The 25,061-nt window shown below is 35.4% G+C and overlaps 2 protein-coding genes across 2 annotated transcripts; one reads left to right on the top strand and one right to left on the bottom strand.

The window, feature by feature from the left end:
* Positions 1–254: 254 nt before the first annotated feature.
* calcoco2 (calcium binding and coiled-coil domain 2) lies at positions 255–12,937 on the bottom strand. The gene is made up of 16 exons (XM_028476484.1): positions 12,818–12,937; positions 9,417–9,582; positions 9,124–9,223; positions 7,430–7,590; positions 5,899–6,003; positions 5,670–5,753; positions 5,182–5,265; positions 4,187–4,270; positions 4,021–4,086; positions 3,618–3,715; positions 3,314–3,548; positions 2,572–2,760; positions 1,777–1,893; positions 1,367–1,517; positions 988–1,016; positions 255–588 (listed from the first exon to the last, which is right to left on the bottom strand). The coding sequence occupies exons 2-16, from the start codon at positions 9,558–9,560 to the stop codon at positions 433–435; spliced, it is 1,803 nt and encodes a 600-aa protein (XP_028332285.1). The 5' UTR covers positions 9,561–9,582; positions 12,818–12,937; the 3' UTR covers positions 255–432.
* Positions 12,938–21,884: 8,947 nt separating this feature from the next.
* On the top strand, positions 21,885–23,753 carry hoxb6b (homeobox B6b). Its single transcript, XM_028475957.1, has 2 exons — positions 21,885–22,830; positions 23,366–23,753. Exons 1-2 carry the CDS (start codon positions 22,398–22,400, stop codon positions 23,629–23,631), a joined length of 699 nt encoding a protein of 232 aa, XP_028331758.1. The 5' UTR covers positions 21,885–22,397; the 3' UTR covers positions 23,632–23,753.
* Positions 23,754–25,061: the final 1,308 nt, after the last annotated feature.

Here is a 25,061-nt window from a genome sequence, read left to right as displayed (position 1 = left end):
ATTTTGATGTGTATTCAGGACATGGACGTTAAGGGGTTAAAACGACACGTCAACACAAATTCTTATAGTCAACATTACCAATTATGTTACAAATTATTTTTGCATTATTGTATATGTCAGAATCAGCTTCATTGGCCAGGTACAGTTTAGAACAATACGAGAAATTTGACTTGGTAGTTGCAGTGAAAGAAGACATCAACACATCAGAGCAGCCATTTGCGGCGCCCACACAAATGTTACACAAATTGTGTGAATCTGGAGATGGTTTATATATTTAATTATATTTTTTCTAAGAAAGAATCTCAAACTCCACCTATGCTAACCTGCAGCCAGTCACAAAAACATACGATCAACAGTCGAACCGCGACACCAACCGGAGCGATTGTTTTTCTGGTTGTTATAGTGACGTAGCGTAGTACGCAGCTGCTGGGGCTAATGGATGTAGACGTGGTCCTCAAACGCCCCCTGATCCATGTCGTCACACACCAGGTGGCAGAACGGACACAAGCGGTGACTCTGCTCATGTTGTTTCAGCTCGTCTGTGGTGATCCCAGGAAAACTCTCGTGACAGTGATGGCACACCAGAATCTGACCAGGAGCACACACACAAACACCAGCTATGTGTTACACACATACACACACTCCTACGAGAGAACGATGACGGACAGCGATTGCAGGTCGACAAAGATAGTCAACAAATGCAAAAAAATCTGAAATTAATACTTTTTGAGATATGGACACTTTAGTGAAGGGGTATGTGCTGTACACCACATAACAAAGTGAAATTTCCTATTGTAAAATTCTGTTAAATGTTCATAGCTTAAATGTTCATATCTCAAAAAGTATTCATCCGATCAAACAAACTGTATTGAATGTCTACTGAATAATCAACAATTGGTAAAAAAAATTCAGATTTTTTTTGAGACCGACATGCATGGACCATTTGTTGAAATGACATGGAATGACTCGTGAATAAACAGGGCTCACCTTTCCCTCCTGGGCACCACTGCTTTGATCTGCACAAATCAAACAAAAGGTTTTTTTTTATATGGGTCAATAATGGGGCAACATACAGTATGTGACATTATATGTTCCAAATTGGTGGAAAGGGTTTATAAGTGCTGAAAATGATTTTAAAGTGGAAAAATGTGCAGAAAAGGCATTCAAATTTGATGAAGTGGCAGAAATGGGTGTAATACAGCAAAAAGACATTAAAAGGCGCAAAAACATGGCAAGTTTAAATAAGCAAAAATGTGCTCAAATTGTTCAAAACATATTCTTAGTTTCTTGAAGGCATGTGGCAACCCCCTCCCAGGACCCCAAGGTTGAGAACCCCTGTCTTAGAGGGTCATTTGATGTTTCTCACCAATGGACTCGTACGGATGCTCCTCCTCGTCAGACCCGCTCGCTTCGACTAAGGTGGCGTGGACACGGCCATCTCTGGTCGGGGAGACGGACGAGTCGGCGCCTAGATTGGAGTAGACTGTACGTAGACGCTCCAGCTCCTCTCTGAGGGTCTGAGAGTCAGAGAGGACACAGAAAAACCTCCAGTGAAAACACTGCTAGGCTCGTCGGTGCGCTAACGTTAACATAGCATTAACTGTAACAATAACAGTGTTAACTGTAACGTTAACGTAGCGTTAAATGTAACGTTAACATAGCATTAACTGTAACAATAACAGTGTTAACTGTAACGTTAACGTAGCGTTAAATGTAACGTTAACATAGTGTTAACTGTTACATTAACGTGAACTAGTGACTACAAACACCAGTTACCTGATTTTCTCGTTCCAGCTCTTCCTTCTCCTGTCTCTCCAGCAGGACCTGTTGATCCTTCTCTTCCATGGTGATGTCTTTGTCCGCCATGATTTGGTGAATCTCTCTGAACTGCAGCTACACACACACACACACAAAAACTTGTGGCTCAAAGAACATTATTTTGAAGGCGAAGAGAGCCCTTAACAGAAACATTTACGAAAACAAACATGTTAAGTGAATAAATAAAGTTTTCTGCTTGTATGAACACGTTCCGTGTTCAATGTTGTTTTTCAAGCTTTATTTAATTTCTAAATTAATAAAATGGTCTTTATTCCGTTAGGGCAAAGTTATGACAGTGGGCGGGGCCATTAAAGATGTGATAATGTCTGTATTTGGAATAATGACCAATTTGAGTATTAATATGGTAAATAACACTTTTTTGTCTGTTTTTGGTGCTTGTTTTGTGTATTCCTCACTCATTTTCTCCATTATTGTTGTCATAAGTATAGTTGTTGGTATTTTGTGTTTTTGAAGTCATGTTTGTGTATATTTGCTGTCATTTTGAGTGTTTTAGTCAATTCCTCTGTCATTTTGTATATTTTTCAATTATTTTGTATATTCTTCTCCCATTACATGTTATTTTGTGTCATTGTGTTGTCATTTTGTGTTTTCTGAGACATCTTTATGCATGTTTGCTGTCGTCTTGTGTGTTTTTGCTGTCGTTATGCACATGTCTCTGACATTTTGTATCATTTTGTTTCATTTTATGTTATTTTGTGGTGGTTTTGTGTGCTCACTGAGATGCTTCTTCACCTCAAACTTGTTGCTTTTGCATTCGAACTGCTTGGAGGACTCCTGGACTTTGTGCTTCTCCTCTGTTATTTTTTGTATCTCCTGGTCCTGGAGCTTTACTCGTTCCCGCAGGGTTCTGCTTTGCTCCTTCTCACACGCCAGCTTGGCCTCGGCCTCCTTCAGCTTCATGACCAGAGCCTCACACTTAGCCTGAGGAGGAGGAAGAGGATAAAGAGGGAGGAAGAGGAGGCCAGGGCTTGGCTCAATTACATTTTTCAATTAAAATTACGCCTACAATTATCCATGTTTAATTACAACTCAATTATGATTACGGTGACCAATGTTTTTTTCCATTTACAATTAAAATTTCAATTATCATTTTCCCCCTGAAAGTCAATTACAATTACGTTCTCAATTACTAAAGTTAAATTACAATTAACCTACCTCTTGTGTTAGTTTTGTTAGCATCTCTAATTATCAATTTTGTTGTCGTCTTGTAAATTTCCCTGTCATTTTGTAAAATTTTGTCTTATTTGTGTTTTTTGTTGTTTAAAGTCATTTCTGTGTATATTTGCTGTCATTTTGAGCAATTTTGTAAATATCTCTGTAATTTTTACATTTTTGTCTCATTTTGTGGTTGTTTTGTGTATTTTCCTCCCATTTTGTGCACTTTTTGTTGTACTGTGTAACTATGTTGTGGAGTAAATTTCCATTTATAAAAGCTTTTATTTTGAAGGGGATTGTTTTTGTGTGTGTGCTCCACCTTGTCAGGGTCCTGAGGAGGCGTGGGCTCCTGGTTCTCATGGTTCTTCTGGTTCTCGTGGTTCCTGAGCGTCTCCTGGTTCCTGAGCCTCTCCTGGTTCTCCTGCAGCCTGTGGACCTGTGCAGCCAGCCGCTCCTTCTCCTTGTCGCTGGTCTGCAGGTCCACATCCAGCAGCTGGAGGCTGTCCCTGGCTCTGCTCAGCTCTCGCTCTGCATCTCTGCTCTTCGCTCTCAGTCTGAAACGTAACCGTGTGAGCGTAGGTCAGAGATGGCGTCTGAACGCTGGTGACGTGATGGAGGCTCACCTAGTGATCTCCTCGCTCTGGGAGCTCAGTGCCTCCTTTAGCTGGCTGCGCTCCTCTTTCAGCTGGTTGATCTTCATCACACTGCGACTGTATCTGTCCTGGAGGAGTTCCACACAAAAAATGCACTTCTTAATATCATGTACAACAGTGGTTCTAAAACTTTTTTGACTCAAATCCCCCCTCATGTCCAACTGCAACATTTTGCTCAAAATACTAAGAACAAACAACAACTATAGAGCATAATGATGGAAAGAATCTCATTTTGTAAATAAGTGGAATTAAACACTATTTAGTGCCTCCTGAACAGATTTATTTCAATAGTTTTTATCATTTCCTTTCAATCAAACTCTGCCTATGCTCTGTGCTCTCATTGGTTCAGCCTTTAACAGGAAGTGGAACTCACCTCACTCTTATCTGAGTTCAAGCTTTGAGTTGATCGTTCCTTCTGGGTTTGGCTCTCCATGTCCTCCTGAGAGCAAAGCACAGAGGTAAAAAAATAACACTCATACCAGTGGAAGCGTAACACTGCCTGCTATGATGGCTGCAGATGTGTGGAGGGTTGTAGGAACCTTGAGATGTTGGTTCTCCTGCAGCTTCTCCTGTAAGGAGCTTTGTAATATCCCCATCTGAGTCAGAACATCCTCCTTCTCCTCCTGCACACCACAAAAAACATCATCAACATTCACTTCAGCATTAGAGTAACCACCAATCACAGCCTTCACAGGAAGCAACCAAAACTTGATGTGTTTGGTGTGTTAATTTGTCTATTCTTCTCTCATTTTGTGATTTTTTTTTTCTTGACATTTGGTATATTTTTCTTGACATTTTGTATAATTTTCTCTCATTTTGTGTGTATTTGTTATTTTGTATTTCTCTGAAGTCATTTTGTGTATTTTTGTAGTTGCCTTGTGAGTTTTGGTTGTAATTATGTGTTTTTGTGGTTGTTTGTGTGATTTTTATACCATTTAGTATTTTTCTCTCATTTTGTCTGTTTTTGTGTATTTTTTGTTGTTTGTGTTTGTTTTTTAGGTCATTTTTTATATTTTGTTATTTTTGATTATGTTTGGAGACATCTTGTGTATTTTTCTGTCATTGTGTGTTTTTTTGGACTCATTATGCATATTTGTTTTGTCGGTTTGTATATTTTTCTCTTATTTTGTGAGTATTTGTTATTTTGAATTTCTCTGGAGTCATTTTTGTGTATAATCTGTAGTCGCCTTGTGAGTTTTGCAAGTGATTTTGTGCATTTTTGTTGTAATATTGTGTTTTTAGACTCATGTTGTCGTTTTGTATATTTCAACTTTATTTATATAGCGCAACATTTTGTGTATTTTTGTAGTTATAATGTGTGTTTTTTGCTATTTTGTTTGTTTCTCTCCCATTTTGTGTGTTTTGAAGTCATTTAATGTATTCACAGAAACATTTCTTCTGTTCCTTTGTCTTTGAATAGGTTTTCTATGGTTATAATATCCTCACACTACATGAATGAAATCTAACAGGATTTATTAAAACAGTTGACAAGTGAATTAAAAATGATGTGAATTAAAAAATGTGTTGTAGGAACCTTGAGACGTTGGTTCTCCTGCAGCTTCTCCTGTAAGGAGCTTTGTAATATCCCCATCTGAGTCAGCACATCCTCCTTCTCCTCCTGCACACCACAAAAAACATCATCAACATTCACCTCAGCATTAGAATAACCACCAATCACAGCCTTCACAGGAAACAACCAGGACTTGGTGTGTTTCTGTTGTTATTTTGTCTATTTTTCTCTCATTTTGTGATATTTTTTTTCTTGTCATTTTGTGTATTTTTGGACTCATTTGGTATATTTTTTGCTTATATTTTGTATATTTTTCTCTCATTTTGTGTGTATTTGTTATTTTGTATTTCTCTGGAGTATTTTTTGTAGTTGCCTTGTGAGTTATGCAAGTAATTTTGTGCATCTTTGTTGTCATATTGTGGTTTTGGACTCATTGCGTTGTCATTTTTTATGTTTTTCTATCATTTTGTTTATTTGTGAAATTATAATGAAAGCAGGAGAGTTGTAGGAACCTTGAGATGTTGGTTCTCCTGCAGCTTCTCCTGTAAGGAGCTTTGTAACATCCCCATCTGAGTCAGCACATCCTCCTTCTCCTCCTGCACACCACAAAAAACATCATCAACATTCACCTCAGCATCGCTCGCCCTCTTCTCACGCTCCTCGTTCTCCTCCTGCACATGTCATCCACACGAGCCAATCACATCACAGTTCCATCCACACTTCTCTGTAAACCAGTCACACCTTCATGTCACTAATTTCTTGCTCCCGCTTCCTCAGAGTGTTTCCCAACGTCTGGTTCTCCTCCCTCAGATGGGCCAGCTCGGCCTGCAGCTCATTACACTCCGTCTGCATTCAGACATTTAAGAGAAAAAATAACAAAAGAGGTCATCAAATACATTATTTTAAAATCATAGGTGGAGTTTGTGATTATTGGACTGTAAAGAAATTGGCGCAAACCACAATGTGTGTAACATATACAATAATGCAAAAATTATTAAAGACATAATTGATAATGTTGACTACAAAAGTGTGCGTCGACACGTCGTTTAATGTGGTAAATTCATGACAAATGCTTTTTGCTTCCTTTTTGCTGCAGTACCATTCATGAACTGCTGGGTGCAGTGTTGCTTTACCATTTACATTGTGAAGAATACAAGAAATACTTTTATTTTTAAAAGAACAACAAATGAATTCATGTGTATTTTATGGCACTTAAAATATTTGTATATTATGTACATTATATTAATTTATCGAATGAATCGAATGAATTTGAGAAAAAACCTTTGACCACTGGGGGGGGCAATGCTCCCCCTGCCATAAAGTCAAAATATGACGTCAGAAATTCAAAAACAAATATTATTACGGCCACAAATCCATATCATGATCAGTTTTGTTTATTTATTTATTTCATTCAAGACATTAAAAAATGTCTTTCTCCTCCACATTGAAAAAAGAAAAAAATATGAATGAAAAGGAGCAGAAAGAAGTCAAAATGTATAACATCTGCCCCTTCCTTAAAAAAAAAAAATGTAATTACATTAAACAAAGTCCCGCTGCAACGCAGTCATTGTCAACAATACAGTTACACTTCTGTCTCATATCTCTTCTTTAGCATAATACATTTTTTTATGTGCCATATTACAATATTCACAAAAAGAAAGAGAAGAAAAAAAGAGAAAAACTCATATTATTTATATTCAAATGTAATGTTTCTACTTATTTAAGATTACAGATTTTATGTGTTTCTGAAGTGCATTCCATAAACAAATTCCTGTCACTGTGACAGTTTGTTCCATTGTTTTTGAGTTTTTTTTAAAGATGTCTGTTACTTTTAAATAATAATACTTTTTTCAAACCTTTCTTGGACGTAATTTGGCAATGTTTTTTTTAATTGGCTTTGTACAAAATCTGAAGAATATTATAATCAACAATATCATTACATTTTAGTGACTTACATTTGATAAGTAGTGGGTTTGATGGATCTCTACGTCTAATGTTATATATAGTTTTCACAGCCCTCTTTTGTAATTTGAACCGTGGCTGTATGTAACTTTTACAGGTGGAACCCCACATTTCCACACAGTCAGCTAAATATGATACAATCATTGTGTTATATAGAGTGAGTAGAGAAGATTGATTTAGACTTTATGTAATATTGCAATGGATTTTGCTATTTTTCCCTATATATAATTTATATGTGAGGTATATTTAAGGTCCTCATCAATGGTGACTCCTAAGAATTTGATCAGTGATCAGAGGCAGGTGCTCCTACCTGTGTGGTGAGGACCATCATGTTGTCCTCAGAGATGATCTGAAAGCTCAAGTCCTCAGCACTGCTGAAGTGGAACGGTGAGCTCAGTCCCCTAACCAGCCCCGAGGCGTCCACGTAGCAGAACTGATAGAAGTCCCCGTCATCTTTGGGAAGGTAATACTCTGCACAACACACGCACACACACAGACAGTAGCACACATAGATAATTCAAATTTGTCAAATCCACAAACTTCAAATTGTTCAATTTGTACATGGTTCATGAAATAAAAAAAAAGAAATAATTTTTCACAATTATTTCACAGTTGCACTACATGTTATCTTACCCAAACAGCTCCGTTTTCTGCTCTGTTTCAAAGTTCTGCTGTCTTGACGGTCCTTTTATTTGATTTTATTTTATTTTAATATCAATAAAATATTTCTCGCTGTAAAGTTTAAAACTTACAACTGGAGTTCATCTTCTTCTTGTTGTAGCCCGTTGACGGTTTTTATTCATTTCTATTAATGTCTGTCCACTGTTGATGATGTTATCTGGTCCAAATAAATATGAAATGAAATATATATGCACTATATATAATATATATATATATATATATATGTGTGTGTGTGTGTGTGTGTGTATAGTAACATTATGCATGACATTATTTTTTCATCCAGAAACTTAAAAATATACAAACTAAAAAATGACAATATTGACATGAAGACAAACAATAATGTACAATATATATAAATAAACTGTATATAGTAATATTGTGTAGCCTATACTTTTGTTTTGTTATTGCCCCACCATTCGCTTGAAATAAATAAAAATAAATTTTAGAAAAAAAAAAAAAAGTATATATATAATATGAACTATGAGAAAAAATTATTCCTTTCTTAGGTATTTTTTAATCCAGAAATTGTGGAAGTTATAAGAAAACAAGCAGTTGGTAAATAACTAAAGAAAAGTCCATTACCGCCTCCTACTGGTGAAGCTTATAAAGTGCAGCTTTCTCAGTTTTTGTTTTTTTTTTTTATTTCAATTTTATTTATTTCCAAATTGCAATAGTTTCCAAACCAGTAAAACAACATAAAGGGAACATAGGACAAAGGGAAAACATTGCTAGTAAAAAATAAAACAAATACAGGCATCACAGTATGTGTCACTGAGGTACAGGAGTTCTTTCACCTTTTTTGTTTGTGTTCATATAATAAATAAACAATTAAACAAGATGAAAATTTGAAAGAGATTTTATAAAATTTGTATTTATGCCGTTAATATTATGAGACTAATGATGAACGATACTGATTTATTTTTGTTTTCATAAACAAAAATAACATCCGTTGGCGTTATTACTATCATGTTTTTATACAAAATCCTTTACTGCATTTCAGAATAATAATGTATACAGGCAGTGGTAAAACAAATGCCAAATTGTTTCAGCTTTATTAAGACAAAAAGTGCATTTATCACTATCTGTATATTTGAAAATTAATATGTTACCGGGATAAATGTTATGCAACATTTTGAAATGTTCTTCCCTGATTTTATTAGATATACAAAATTGAAAAGGTCATAACCAAACTTTTTTTCACATTATATTTTCAAAATGCGAGTTCCAAACTGCTTTACCTCTGGGTGTATTTTATTGTGAAAAAGGATTTCTTTTCTTGTACGTTTATGTATTACTTATATGTTTATCAGTTGGTTTTCTCACCTTTGAACACAGCTTGTCTAATCGCTGATTGTGCGCTCGCATCCTGGCTTGGCTCCGCCCACACAAAGGTATGATAATCCTTGGTTGAGCTCCAGCCAACCTGTGTTCACAGAGAGAAAAGGTGACAAGTAAAGAAGTACAAATACTTCGTTACTGTATTTAAATAGTTTTTTTTCTGGTATCTGTAGTTTATTTGAGTATTGATTTTTTTGGTGACTTTTTACTTTTACACTTTACTTTTTAAAAACAAATATCTGTACTTGTGTGACTGTGTGTGTGTGTGTGTGAGTGACCTTGAACAGGCCCACCCAGTCTCTGGTAGAAGGTTGGAAGGAGGCTGAGCAGTAGGTGTAGCTGCAGGTGATGGGGGCGGAGCATTGGTACGACTGAGGGATGGAAGTGAACGTCACCTGAGAGAACCTGTCTGGCGTGGCCATGATGAGCACACTGAGCGTCACACTGAGGGGCACATGGGAGAGGAAGGCGGGGCTTAAAGCAGACATGGGACACTCAAGGCCCTCGCTTTTAAGCACATGTGTCAAACTCAAGGCCCGGGGGCCAAATCTGGCCCCTTAGAGCATCAAATTCAGCCCGCTACAGAAAGTAAAAATGACAGAAAAAACATGAAACATTTTTTAAATGAGCAACTAAATCAGTTGTAAATATCTCAGCCCCTCCAGATACAAAAAAATCTATTAAAATCCACAATATTTTTCTTAGTTTTCCACTTCTGATATCACATGACATCAGTCATTTTCAGAGGTGGGTAGAGTAGCCAAAATGTGAACCATTTTAACAGTGTGTGAACGTCAAATAGATTTAAAAAATAAATAAATAGAAATCACTTTAACTACTACAATAATAAATGTCCTAAATCTAAGAACTTAGATGTATACATAAGAAAATATTGTCACATCAGAATATAAAATTAGTAAATATCTTAAACGGTTTGTAAGAAAAGCTGTCCCCTTTGAAGATACCTCGAACAGAGTAAAAAAAACGGCACAAGGGCAAAAACTCTGGTAAAAATTATTGCATGCTTCTCATTTTCGAACTCCATCAAGGTATTGATAGCCAGAAGCCACATACCGAATTTGGTTATCCTATCTTAAACAGTTTCTGAGAAAAGCCGTCCCCTTTAACTCAAACGGACGGACGGAGCTCAAACCTATATCCCCCTTCTACACTTTGTGGTGGGAAATAATAAACTATGGCATATTTAGCCACAATAAATGTCTTTACACTCTTGCAATAAGCCCAGTTTAGATAATAAAACGGGAATAAAGCAGTCTATGCATGTGGCATTCTCCATACACTGTGTGTAGCTTTTTAATGTTACTTTCTCTATAACTGTAGTTTGTGTGCGAGACTACAGCATGTTCCCTCAACAACACACATCTAACAGTTACTTATGATGTTGTAACTGGGCTAATATTAGCATTATGAGCAGCCAAAACATTTTTATTTTAAACTACTACTTAACGGAACATGTCTTCTCAACTTTAAAGTGGAGTGAACAATTCTAGGCAGACACGTGATAGCGTTGTTCTTTTTCGTAGCCTTTAAGGTGAACATGGATTGAATGTGAGGCCAGCCACACGCCATCATATTGCATTAAAACTACTCTGACACTCCGAGTACAATTTATCTAAAAAGTTTCTCAAGTAAATGTAATGGAGTAAATGTAGCTTGTTACTACCCACCTCTGGTCATTTTGAACCTCAAATTGTTGAAAGAACGCACAATTTTTCCAAATTTTGGCAAATTTTCCTCATTATTTCACAAAATTTCTCCAAATTCCCCAAAATCTTTCTTCACTGGTCCACAGGTGATAGTGTTTATAGGAGGGGGCGGGGCGAACAGTGATGCAAGATGGTCCAATGACATCACAGAATCTCGTTCTTAGCTAATAGCAAAATTAAATTATAATATCCTGGTTTCAACCCATAGAGGGCAGTCACTCTGACATTTTACAACTAACTACTACAAATGAAAATAGTTTTAATAAGATGTTGGGAGTCCGGTAAGACGTTAGTTAGCGTCGTAGTACACCACGTGCGCAAATAAATCCAGGAAGTTAGAGAAATAATATAATTTTCTATAATTAATTACCATAACCATTACCAATCATGCGGTGTTGTGTAAAAGTATTTAAAAAAGCATTTGTTTTGATATGTCTGCACTAAAAGATGAGTTTTCAGCTCTTTGTTGGATCACGAAAAGCTCCTAAAAGGAAAAATCAGGTCACACTTTATTTCCCACTATTTCTCATTTTAACTGATGGTTTAACTTGATGACACTTTCACGGTCAGCTTGTAAAAACCATAAGTCCGGATTTTCCCGGACATGTCCTCTTTTGTCCGGTCGGTGTCACAGACTGAGTTTACCTCGTACTGAGATTGATTATGAGCATGTGCGCTACCGGAAAATGAATTTTTGCTAGTTCCGCTGTGAGTTTTGCTACTTCCATCGTGCTGAGATTGAAAATTAAATTTCAAAGCAATGTGTTTTTTTTTATTCTATGCAGTTTTTTTTTAAATTATTATTATTACATGTATTGTGTTTGGATAAAAAATAAAGCACATGTTGGGATATACCTTTTAAGAATGTATTCTTCCTTTCACTGATTTCCCATGGCAAGCTCAGTAACAGTAAGTAACAGTGTCTCATGCAGCAATCTCAATACAAATAGGAATAGTTTATTCTCCAAAAAAAAAAACATGATTATAATGTGCATTGCAATAAATATCAGTTAACCTAATGTAACTTTACAATAATAAGCTGTTGTGTTCATATAAATCTGATCATGACAATCATGTTTTGTTTTTTTTAATCATTGGTAGATTATTTTTTTTTAAATGTGATGTTTTAAGCATTTTTATTTTTTAATCAGTACAACAATCTCTGTGCATGGATAATCCAGTACGGGTACGTCTCAGTACGTAGCAGTCACGTACTGAGATCGTAAGAGAATCTCAGTACCGAGGTAAACTCAGACCGTGACACCGGGTTTTATAAATAGATGAGAATTTCCGGGTTTCCCAGGGACCCTGAACGAATCTCGGAGAACAAGTACATTGTTATTATCTGAGAAATTCCATCAGTTTCTGAAAGCTAAGGAGTTGCTCTTTAGTCTTTACAGACACTTTTTATTTTTATTTTTATTTTTATTTTTAACAAATACATCAGACACGCCACAGGGAGAAGAGAAAGTTGTAATTTTAATAAAGGTGATTAACTTGAGTCACCACTGCTTTCAGGTTGTTTTTAGGTCTTTGTTATAAAGAGATAAATTGATTTTTAAACCTTATGGACAATAACAACTTTAATTTAACTACTCTATTGTATTTTGCCATTACAAGGTAGATTCAATAAAACGTCAAGTACTGTCGGTAAAGTGTTATCTTTTTAGGAAAACTAAATATTAAATAACTGTGCACGCGTACAGTGGTATTAATAGGAAAACAAGGTCCTTTAAACAAAAATACTAAGTCTTTTAGTAACGAAGAAGAAGAAGAAGAAGAAGAAGAAGAAGAGGAAGGAAGGAAGAAGAGAAAGCGAAAGTATAAGTTTCCTTAGGACGGCCTGGTTCAATTAAATAATGTTTAAACAAACAAAAACAATCCACATGTACACACGAAGCTTTAAATAGTTAAATAGAGTGTGAATGTGACGTAAACACATGTAAACTCACACTGAAGTCGTCGGTAGTCGCTCTCACTGACACACGATCCGAAGTCCGTCACCAGCGACTGCGATGCCTTCATGAACGCCTTGGAAGTTTGTAAACTCATTGCGTTTCCTCATAGAGTGCAATGTTTTTCAACCGTTTTTGAGCCAAGGGTACATCTTTTCATTGAAAAAAAAAAAAAGAAAAAAAAAAAAAGAAATCCCCCAAAAATGGAGGTAGATTTGTGTATTATTATTCAATCAAAAAACAAAAAAAAAAAAAAAAAAGTGTACTTTTTTCTTTGAATTTTTTTTTTTTTTTTTGTTGAAATTTTTTCTTTTTTGATTGAATAATAAAGACACTCATAATATGGCCCAAACACAAAAAAGATGACTTCAATTAAAAAAATAAAAAAAAAAAACTTTTCAAATCAAAGAAAAAAAGTGTTCAAATACAATTATTTGGGTCTCAATCTTTTGTTTCTTTTTTCTTTTTTTTTTTTTTTTGCATTTGACACTTTTTTCTTTGATTGACAATATGTATTTTTGATTGAAGTGATATTTATTTTGATTAAAATTTTTTTTGATTGAATAATAAAGACACAAATCTACCTCAATACGCACACTATACCAACCGAAAATGTAAAAAAATTCAACTTTATTGCCTATATTACAATAATCAGTCATTCGTATCAAAGTGTCTCAAATAGGAATCAATCTTTCATATTTCTTCTTTTGAATAAAAAGTGCAATAACAATACGCAGTCCTTGTTATACGTGTTTTTAATTGAAATCAAATGAACGACAAATTTTTTTTTTAAAATCTGAAGTCATTCTGATTAAAGTGTCTTGAATAAAAATCTGACAACATTTGGTTTATCATCTTTAATGTTGTTCATACTTGATACATGCCGTGGAAGGAATAAATGTAAGTTTATGATTAGAAGTACAATTTAACTTTATTCTGTTAAATATGGTTTTGTTTTATCTAATATATTTTTTCATATGATATAATTTTGTATCATGTTTTTAAAATATATAAATGTATTATTACTATTATTATTATTATTATTATTATTATTATTATTATTATTATTATTATTATTATTACTTTAAATGAGAGTGAAACAGTTTGTTGATTGGGATAAGATTCTCTACAGATTTATCTGGAAAGGGAAAAATATCAAGAGTGAGATATAAGAATTTTTCACTTCCGATACGATAAAAATATAGCGGCCTTGAATATTGGTGGATACCGATATCGATTTGTTACGATATCAGTACGAATCATGCATACTTTTATTACTTATTTTTGTAGTGTGGAATGTTAGAAAAGGCTTGTTCAAGTGATGTTACTCAAACAGAGAACAATAGTCAGCAACAGCAGGAATGAGAAAAACTGACCGATTTATTATTAACCAATTGGTTACATACAGTACATTTAACCTTCAACATAATATCTACATAATTCTATATTTGAATAAATGTAATGTTAAATGCAGTCCAATAAAATCCGATATTCGTCTTCTGTCGGACCGATATCCGATATCAATATCAGATCGGGACCCCCCAAATTTCAAAAGTTGAAAGATTATTATTATTTGACCCAAATCAGGCCCTTATTACATTTATGTAATCAGCATTACATCATTTAAAAAAAAAAAAAATGAAATGCAAAAAAAATTGCTAAATTATCAGATACATTTTGGATTGTCAGATGATTGCACATGATCCAGATTTAAGACCCAATCAGTTAGATGCTAGATTTAAAAACTGGGCAGATACTAGGACAATTAAAGGACTTTCAGACCCTTAAAACAATACTGATTTTTTTAAGTATCTACAGTTACAATCACTTTGAAAAAATGTAAAACTATCATACACACACACAAAGTACAAGTACCTTAAAAATACTTCATTCCACTAATTTGAGTAGATGTGATAAGTTACTTTAACTCCTGCCTAAATACAATTCATTCTGCCTCAGTGTCCTCACTCACACCTTATGTCAGAAAATTAACCCTTTTACCACCATTGTGTGCAAGTTTATCTTTATCTATAAAACTCATTTAAATCCTGCTGATTAAACTGAATAAACAATGTAACATCAGGTGACTATACGTTTGTTCTCTTCCAAACAGAACAAATGTAGGATATTGTAGTGACTCACCTGCTGTTGAGCTCCTTTATCCTCAAATAGGGAGAGTTTGGTTTTTCAAAAACAAACTTTATTGACAAAGCTCGACCGGTGAAGTGAACCTGCCCCCTCCTGGCGAACAGCAGTAACTACATCTATAACTAAACCACAGACTCATATTGTATAGGAGTTACCAACATTTACATATTTACGACTTAATAAAATAACAGTATTTACACGACAAACTACTACTATTAATGACAATAATAAAACAAAACAAAAATATACCTAATAAAATAAAAAAGAAACCCAAGTATATTATATTCAAATTCATAAGACAACGGTTATAACAAAAGTTATAAAACATAACGCTCTTTAAAATTCAACCCAACATTTTCCAAACGTGTACAAACACAACGGAGGAAAAATCTAGATGAAACATCAGAGTTCAGCAAAATCTCTTTTGGACTTTTTCCCACATCATCATTTCATTATATCAAATAATAATTATACGTTCATCAATAAATAAATTGTACACATTTTTAGATTCACATTCTATCCAGTCATTAATATGAGTTCAAACGTGGAAAAACAAACACTGTTTCCATTGATCCTCACACACTAAGGTTTGATCATCGATCCTCTCTCCTTTTCATCTTTATGGTGCAGTGTGTAGATGCAGCCACGGGGGGCGATGCTGAGCTCATCTGGGGGCTTTACCATAGACAGTAATGTCACAGACATTATTGTTGAGCAGTGGTTCTCAACCTGTTCAGGCCACGACCCCCAAAATAAAGGTTCCAGAGCCCAGGGACCCCCACTGAAGCTGTGGAGACAGGTCCATCTATAAGGGGAGATTTTTGGGGCCCATCCATAAAGTCAGCAAAATGATGGTCCATTGTTCTATGAATCTGATAACCACATTTATTTATTCATCTGAATAATATCCACTGTTATACAGGAAGTTTACTATTATTTGGGCCATAGTCATTTTAAAGATTGAAATCATTGTTTTAATCACAAATGAAAAGGGTTAAAATTGACCAAAAATGATGGAAAATGTGGTGAAATGGGATTTTAAAAACCACAAAAATTGGTTAAAAGTTGCAAATTAGAGTGGGCAAAAACGGACAGAGACAAAAATGGGAAAAAGGGTTTGAAGTGTTAATATTGGAAAAATTAGTTTTAAACTGGAAAATAATGGGCATGACAAGTGGTGAATGTGGATGAATTGGCAAAAAAAATCATGAAATGAGGTTCAAAGTGACAATAATGGGTCAACATATGTAACATGAGGAAAAGTGGTGGAAAGGGTTTATAAATGCTAAAAATGTCTTGAAAGTGGAAAAAATGTGCAGAAAAGGCATTTAAATTTAAAAGAGAAGTGTTAGAAATGGGACTAATGTAGCAAAACTGTGGCAAAAAAGTGATGGAAATAGGTTAAAATATGGTGAGTTTTGTGTAGTTGCAGAAAAAATGCAAAAAATAAGCAAAAATTAACTCAAATTGTTAAAAAAATAAAAATAAAATCTTAGTTTCTGGAAGGCATCTGGCGACCCCCTCCCAGTGTCTCACGACTCCAAATGGGGTCCTCACCCAAGGTTGAGAACCCCTGCTGTAGAGGACAATCAGCACTAATTAAAGCCTGTCCACGTTAAATATGAATCTATGTGATCACATCTGATCGCATGTGATAACAGCAGGAAACCCATGATGTGAATGGAACTCTGAGCTCAGAGTAGAGCTGCTGCTCCTCCATTAGGAGGAGGTGTGCTACGTGTCCATATAGAAGAGACCACACCTGACGCTTTGGGATCCCCTGGAGCTGAGGATTGGCCCCAAACCAAGAGATAAGTGTCATTATCAGGAGTAAACTTTTATTTAAGCACATGATATTTTACAAAAACACATAAAACATCCAACTTCAAAACAAAGCGTTGCTATAACATCTTTTATTGCATCTGTTTTCATTAGGGAGGATTACTCCAAAGAAGATTCGTTAACAACACAGTTTTATTTTTATACTGCTGAGGACATTCAGGGTTAATAATGTTGTCAGAAGGTTTCAACCTGTGGTTTGAGACTAGAAAGCTGGTCATGTGATGTTTTATAATAATAAATATTATTAATATTATTTCATTCTTATTTGGGTGTTTTAAAAAACTATTTTTACATTTCATTTTTCTTGTCATAGTTGTTTTTATTATTATTTGAGAACAATTTATTTCCTTGTCAATATTTTTAACGCTGACTTTTTTACTTTATTTTTTATTTCTTTTACCCCGTAGAATAAAATTAATTATCATATCTTTACAATTATTTTCCTCAAAAACATAGATTTTTTTAAGTTTCATAAAATTTTGTGTGTATATATCAATATATATATATTGTAAAATTCATTGAATTTAAAGAAGAATAAATGTTCAAACATTGTTATTTAGGAAGGGAATGAAAATGTGGGAGATATTTCCAAACTATGAATATTTATTTCATTTACAATAATAATAATGCAATCATGATTATTAAATAATAATAATAATAATAATAATAACAATAATAATAATAATAATTATTATTATTATTATTATTATTATTATTATTATTATCACCATAATTATTAATTATTATCATTTTAACCGTTTCACTCTTATCTCGAGGGATAATTAGACTATTTGTGGCCTATATCAGGTCTATATAAGATCTGACTTTTATTCATGGTGAAATACAACATATATTCCTGTATAGATTCAAATCTAATATAAAATTATTTGTAAATTGGTTTAAAGCATAAAACATTTTATTTTTTGTAACATTGTGGTTAATTTACGAGACTTGGGCCGATATCAAGGAAATTACGCCTCATTTTGTTGATTTTGTCCCTAATTTAGTCCAATTGTGAATGTGTTTTGTTTTTAAAAAATTAAGTGAATTCGTAAAGGGTAAATCAAAGGTGGGAGTGGGAGCTGCTGTAATCCATTAATTTATGGTTTTATTGCGCATGTAAATGTCGGAAATCCCCCCGCGCGCGCGCGCGCGCGTGTGTGTGTGTGTGAAACGGAAAAGAAAGACAAAAGAACGGATAAACACTGCTCTACATCTAATCTAAGATTTAATCCGTTATAAAGTTTTTTATTCCGAATTCGTCTCCAGTCTGAGACGAATGGTCTTCTGACGAAAATCTCTGCTTAATTTGTTTTTAAAGAAATTGTACCGATTTACTTTCATGTCAGATAAAAAAGTACAAGAAAAATAGACAAAATAAGGCAACACAGAATACTGAAGAAGCCCATTTCAGCCAATATAAAAATAATCAACACGGCAAGTCATAATTATGAGAAAGAAATTAATAATTATGAGATAGAAAGTCATAATTATGAGATACAAACTGAGCATATGCCAACACCGACTGTTACCATTCTTAATTCAATTTTGAATAAAAATTCAATAAGAACACATATTTTAGCAGTTTTTTTCAGCTCTTAAAATTCAACACATGGTAAACAGTGTATAAAGTAAAGAAATAAATAAACAAGTCTTTATTGCAAAAGGTTTATTTGCAAAATTACATTAAAAATAATTTTCTCACTTTCTTTCTCATAAATATGTCTTTACTGACTCATAATTAGGGCTTGCCATAGCGATTTTTAATTTTTTTTAGTATAAAGAATATAGATATTTACAAATTTAAAATGTAAAAATAAAACACGAAAGTCTTATTGAAATACAGTGTATGTATAAATAAATATATAAGATACACACCTCCGTGCACGTGTTGGTTGTCCATCCTCAGACACATCTCACCGCCCTGTGCACGTGCATGCACGACATGAAGAGAAAGAAAAGAAAAGAACGTGATGTGAACGTGTGTAGCACCAAACCGAGGCTCTGCATGAAAATTTACAACTTTTGCTGTGGAAGTTTACGACTCATCCTGCGCCCTGATTGGTCACTGGCGGTCACGTGGACAACAGGAATGGGAACTTATTTCCCATGAGGTTTTCACTGCAGCTGCTGCTGCTGCTGTTTTATTATTATCAGACAACATAGAAACACCTCATTTTTTCTCTTTGTGTTTACAACGCGAGTGCGGAGCTTCGTCATTTTTGTTGTTATTGTTGTTGTTGTTGTGGACGCTGCTGCGTGCACTGCGCAATCTTTACGCAAAGTGCGCACAAGGACATCGTAGGATCCGCTCCGGACGGGATCACTGAACAAGTCACTAATTGTGCAAAGTGCGTGAGTTTCATGTCGGAGCTGATGGAACAGGTGATGGAACAGGTGATGGAACAGCGATGATGGAACAGCGAAGGGAAGTGATGGATCACCAGCACCGGTAAGAGCTGCTGCAGCCTGTGTTTACACATCTGGAAACAGACACATCTGTCTCTCCAAAGCATTTTCCTCTCTCACACATTCACAACCAGCTGCTGCTTTCCATGTTTAACCCCTAACACTCCGCTGTACGTCCCAAACTCGACTATTTCACCATAAAAAAGTGTGAAAAGACGTTAATTCGTGGACCTGGAGGTGTTTTTTTTTAAAAATTTTATTTTTTTTATTCAGGCAGCCGCAGGACAGACATGATGATGATGATGATGATGATGAGGCTGAGACTAAGGCCTAAGAGCATTAAATGACAGAAAACCTTCAAATTAACTTAATATTTAATTTTTTAAAATCACATTTGACCAAAACTTTACAATTACATCGATTGAATCAATTTCCATTGGTTTTACGCGCGCCGCCGTTTTACCGCATGCACCTCGTTCGCCTCACATTCTTCTATTTTGAACAATTTTCGGAGGATACTCACTAAAAAACGCTCATATTGATTGTTTCAGCTGAATTATTGTGGATTTCTAAGTGGTCACATTTCCCTGTTTGATTGCATTTGTTTTTCTGCGTCCTAGGTCCAGATGTGCAGCAGCTGTATATAGGAAACAAACAGGCCTTTCAATCACTCATCACAGTTTTATGTTGTAAACTTAAAACGAAGAGGTTTTTGTGCAAAAGCCTGAGAACGTTTTTGTGCTTTTTTAAAAATTTTTATTTATCAGGACAACGTGACGCAAAATAATCTCCAATTCTTCCAACACAATGAAGAAATTGTCATTCAAACATATTACAGTTTCACAGAGGCACAAAAAATTAAATGCAATCAAATTATTATAAAATGTGTCACGTGCATTATCAAAAGAAAATACGACGCCCCCTAAAAAAAAACAACCGTAAAATAATAATAATAATAATAATAATAATAATAATAATAATAATAATAATAATAATAATAATAATAATAAAAAGCAGGTCATATGTAGGTAAACGCAAATACAACACAAATAAATAGGCTGTTTTGTAACATGAGTAAAAATGTTTTTTTTGTGATTTTTTTGTTTTACATTTTTGTTTGCTTTGTTTTTTATTAATATTTTTTTGTATTATTATAAATTTGATTCTTTAACTTAGAGTAAAGAATACAAATGTATAACACATCATCAATGTGCTGTAAAAAGAAATATGTATGACTCTACTGTCGTTTTATTCTACAATAAACACACACACACACACACACACACACACAAACACACAAAGTCCAAGTACTTTAAAAAAAAAAAAAAAAAACTTAATTCCACAAATTTGAGTAATTAATTTATTTCAGTTTAGGTTTAAATTGAGTTTTGAATATAAAAAACAAAACAAATTGAACAAACTTCATTAAAAATTAAATAAATAATGTCAATTTTGCAGACATTAGGGATATAAATGATGTTCTTTGTTATAATGTGCCACAATAATCTACTAAAGTATTGAAGAAAAGATGAAGAAAAGGTTATTTTAGGGTCTTATTTATTTACGTCATTAAAAAGGTGAATATGACTTTTTCTTTAACAAAATGAACCATAAACAACTGCTGAATATATAATTTCTGTCTAAAAATGGAACATTTATATTATTATCTTAGTTAGAAACTAATTATAGATTCAAAAATGTGCAATTATTTCGCTTTAAATTATATTTAACACATTTTAAACATTGTCTCTTCATTATAATCTGAATCTGAATAATTATGTCTTTAATGAAGGATGGATCATAATCTCATGGCCTACTACAAAAAAGATGAAATTACAGAATGGCAATCCAGGCAAAAAATAATAAATGACAATATTATCAGAGATTAAAAGTGCTTCAGTAATTATTTCATTATTTGAACAGCTGCCACATTTTAAACAAAAATTACACTTTCTGCTCATTCAATACATTTTTATGAGTTTTCAAATAATATAAAGTCTATATAGTCCAGAAGCTCAGATTGTGCTTGATAAAAAATATTTAATAATGCTGTTAAAATAGAAACAATATTTAATCTGCTTTAATTGAAAATGACCATCAAACGTTGCATTTAAAATGAAATAGTGTAATCACAAGCTGATTATCACCCTCATACATTTACACACTGATGCGAGTCCAAACAGGGACAATATTTCACATCTGTTTCAATTCATTAGAAGCAAATGTTAAATATGAACTTACTTTTCCTGCAAACATTTTAGAAATATATGTATCGTTATATCGCGCGCGCGCGCGCGCGCGCGTGTGTGTGTGTGTGTGTGTGTGTGTGTGTGTGTGTGTGTTATATTAAATGTTGATGGTTTGTATTGGAGAGGCGCCTCTTCCTTTTCCTCTTCCTCCATTTTCACCTTCACGCTTTGACACCTTTGCTCTGTCCACTCCATCATCGTGCGTTGTAGTGCGTGTGCGTGTTGGAGTGATGATGAGGAGGATGGTGACGATGAGGATGATGACGTTTTCACGGACTTAAGTGGAAGGTGTTGATGAGTGCGCACCTTTGGAGAGCGAGGCGCGTCCTGACGCAGTTCCTCTGATTCTGTGTGAGTTGATGCTCGTGCGTTGGACATTCGCAGCTTAAACGGTGCATGTGTTTAGTATAGTTTATTGGCTGGAGGTCGATAGATGAGGTTGGATGAGGATGGATGAGGTTGGATGAGGAGATGTGCTGCTGTGATCCGTGCGTAAATGGAGAGCTTTGCTGCTTTGGTGACTCTTTCTCTCTCTTTCTGCTCCGTGCACGCTGCTGTTGCTACTCACGCATGTTTGAGTTGCTGTTGTTGTTGAAACATCTGCTTGTTTCTTGTTTTCCGTGAGTCTCAACATCTCTGCGTGTGCATGCGCGCGTGTGTAAAGAGCGACAGGCTCGAGCGCCTCACTTCAAACCGGCGGAGACTCGTGCGCGCAACAAGAGCCCCCCGTTGGTGCAGACGGCTGTGATTGGTCGGAGGCTGGTCAGGTGACCCCCCCTCTCCCTCCGTATAGTCAGTGGCACCTCACAGCCCCCCCTCCCCCCCTCAGCTAAAACCAAATCTCCGATAAAGTAATGGCAAAAGCACTTGGACTATAAAAGACAACAAATCATCTTCCTCCGGAGCGCAAACAGCCCGTTGTCCACCCAATGAGTTCCTATTTTGTTAACTCAACTTTCCCCGTGTCTCTGCCGGGAGGACAGGACTCTCTTCTGGGTCAGATCCCGCTCTACTCGTCGGGCTACACCGACCCGTTACGGCACTACTCCAGCGCCTCGTATGGAGCCAACATGCAGGAGAAGGTCTACCCGGGGTCCTACTACCAGCAGCCCGGGGCCGCGCTCTACGGGCGCGCGGGGGGCGGTGGGGCGCCCTGCGACTACAACCCGGTGGGCACTTTCTACAAGGACGCGGAGGGCTCGTGCGCGTTCTCCAGGAGCGACGAACAGCCGCTGTTCGTGACGCAGGAGCCGCAGCAGCGCAAAGCGGAGTGTGTGGAGCAGGCGGTGAGCGGTGGCCTGGACGACAAGGCATCGGCGCTCATTTACCCATGGATGCAGAGGATGAACGCCTGCTCCGCCGGTGAGTGCATGCACGCACACGCACTATATTTCCTCTCATGCACGGTCCCAGAACCAGGGATTTTTTAAAAAAACCAACTTCACACACGATGATGGAAAATCATGGTAAACACCGAGAGCGCCGTGCTTTTACGCACGGAGTACCAGAGGCTTAACACTCCATCATCACCGTCATCGTCACATGCACAGTGCACGCACACGCACGGGGCCTCCATCGGAAGAGCTTTACGTGTCTTTAAATGTTACAGAAACACAAAGAAAACCGTCATCTTACACACTCATGCACCCAAAAAGACACTTTAACAGATCCATCAAACCCCAGTCCCAATGTGCTTTTAAAGGGATTTTATTGTGTAAGTAATGCTCAGCTTTGTGGTTTTATTTTGAAATACAAGCGGACTGATGACAATAATAAATGTATTTAAGATGTAAATGTGTATCAGTATAAAGTTAAATGTTTGAAAAGGTTTGAGAATCTGTGTATTTCTTTATGATAAATACTAACGCTCGTGCCCGTGCTCGTGCTCGTCTTGCAGGGCCGTTCGGCGGCAGCGGGCGCAGAGGGCGTCAGACCTACACCCGCTACCAGACCCTGGAGCTGGAGAAGGAGTTCCACTTCAACCGCTACCTGACGCGCAGGCGCCGGATAGAGATCTCGCACGCGCTTTGTCTGACGGAAAGACAGATCAAGATCTGGTTCCAGAACCGCAGGATGAAGTGGAAGAAGGAGAACAAACTGCTGAACCCGTCCAAGACCTCCGAGGAGGAGGAGGAGCAGCAGGACGAGAAGAAGAGCAGCTAGGGACTGCGTGCGTGTGCGTGTGCACGCCGTGTATGATATGACACATATGTTAGAGACGTGTAGAGTCTGCACGCGCATCCATAGATGAAACCCTGTGTGTCCCGTGCTCGTGTCTTTATTTCGGGGACTATGCAAACCTTCATCATCATCATCTTCATCATCATCATCTTATTTTTCTAAGCTTTAGCCTCATATGTGTAGTTTACTCCTCTGTGATTGTTGTTGTTGTTGTTTACAGATGTTGTACAGATGCTGAACTGTTACATGTTATTTATTGTCGTTCACGTGTGTTTCGATGCACATCTGGATACGTGTGCAATACTTTGGTTTAGAAAATAATTGTAAATAAAAGCTTTTTGATGTACATGGAAAAGGCTGCAGTCGTTCCGTTTTGTGTAAAACTATTATCATTCTTTTGATTATTATTATTATTATTATTATATAATCATATTATAATAATTTATCTATGCATTTATTTATTATCATTTTATTTTGTTGCAGTTTAAAAACATGAATTGCCCATTTTAGTTTGTTTACTTAATGTAATCACTCATCCAAGAAATATTTGTGGTTTTCTTGGTAAATATTTTCATGTTTAATTCAAACAGACATTTGTTGCAAATGTTTATAAGAATGCAACAAACATTTTGTTTATGTTAGCCTGACTTAACTTAACCCAACCTAACTAAACTCAACTGTATTTCCTGTAAATATCTTTTTTTTTTTTTTTTTTTACTATTGTTGTTCCTTTCCTTAAAGAATGGTTAAATGATTAAAAACAACATGCTCAAACTTTAACTGAACTCAACTTGTTGAATTCCTAAAACCTTTTTCCAAGCTTGTTGTAAACTTTCTCACAAAATATAGAACGACACTGAACAGATATAAATGTTATTAGCTGCAACAGCTAAACTTTGCTCAACTTCAAATAAGTTAAAATCTTGGACTCTGACGTCAAGTTTGTTAACTGCTGATTTCCTCCAATAAAGTAGCATTAAGTACATTGGAATATAATGGAGTTTAGATTCCACTGGATCCTGGATTACTTTTATTAAACTTAAACTCATTTTCTGAGGAGAATTTGTTATAAGAATTTGTCTTCTTTGTGTTGTTTGAATAGATTTATTGCAGAGACTTTATCATACCTTCATTATCAGAACAAAAGAACAATAAATAAATAAATACACAATTCATAAAATGACCAGAAAAGGACTCGCGCACTTATATGAGGTTGACGATAAAGAAGTTTTAAAATAAGAGAAAAGAAAAGAAAAGAAAAGAAAAGAAAAGAAAAGAAAAGAAAAGAAAAGATAAGATAAGATAAGATAAGATAAGATAAGATAAGATAAGATAAGTTAAGATAAGATAAATAAAATAAGATAGGGGAAATTCTGGCGTTGCAGGAGAATTGACAACCGTGTGCAAATAAA

This window comes from Gouania willdenowi, chromosome 19 (assembly GCF_900634775.1).
Source record: "Gouania willdenowi chromosome 19, fGouWil2.1, whole genome shotgun sequence".
Taxonomy (NCBI): domain Eukaryota; kingdom Metazoa; phylum Chordata; class Actinopteri; order Blenniiformes; family Gobiesocidae; genus Gouania; species Gouania willdenowi.
This window is presented reverse-complemented; position numbering and strand designations above follow the sequence as displayed.

Excerpts from the sequence above, each read along its gene's own strand:
- calcoco2 (XM_028476484.1), bottom strand. The coding sequence starts at position 9,560 with ATGGCCACGCCAGACAGGTTCTCTCAGGTGACGTTCACTTCCATCCCT. Across the intron at positions 5,754-5,898 it reads AAGAAATTAGTGACATGAAG|GAGGAGAAGGAGGATGTGCT; the intron begins GTGTGACTGGTT and ends TGTGGTGTGCAG. Across the intron at positions 4,087-4,186 it reads AGGAGAACCAACATCTCAAG|GAGGACATGGAGAGCCAAAC; the intron begins GTTCCTACAACC and ends CTTTGCTCTCAG.
- hoxb6b (XM_028475957.1), top strand. The coding sequence starts at position 22,398 with ATGAGTTCCTATTTTGTTAACTCAACTTTCCCCGTGTCTCTGCCGGGA. Across the intron at positions 22,831-23,365 it reads GATGAACGCCTGCTCCGCCG|GGCCGTTCGGCGGCAGCGGG; the intron begins GTGAGTGCATGC and ends CTCGTCTTGCAG.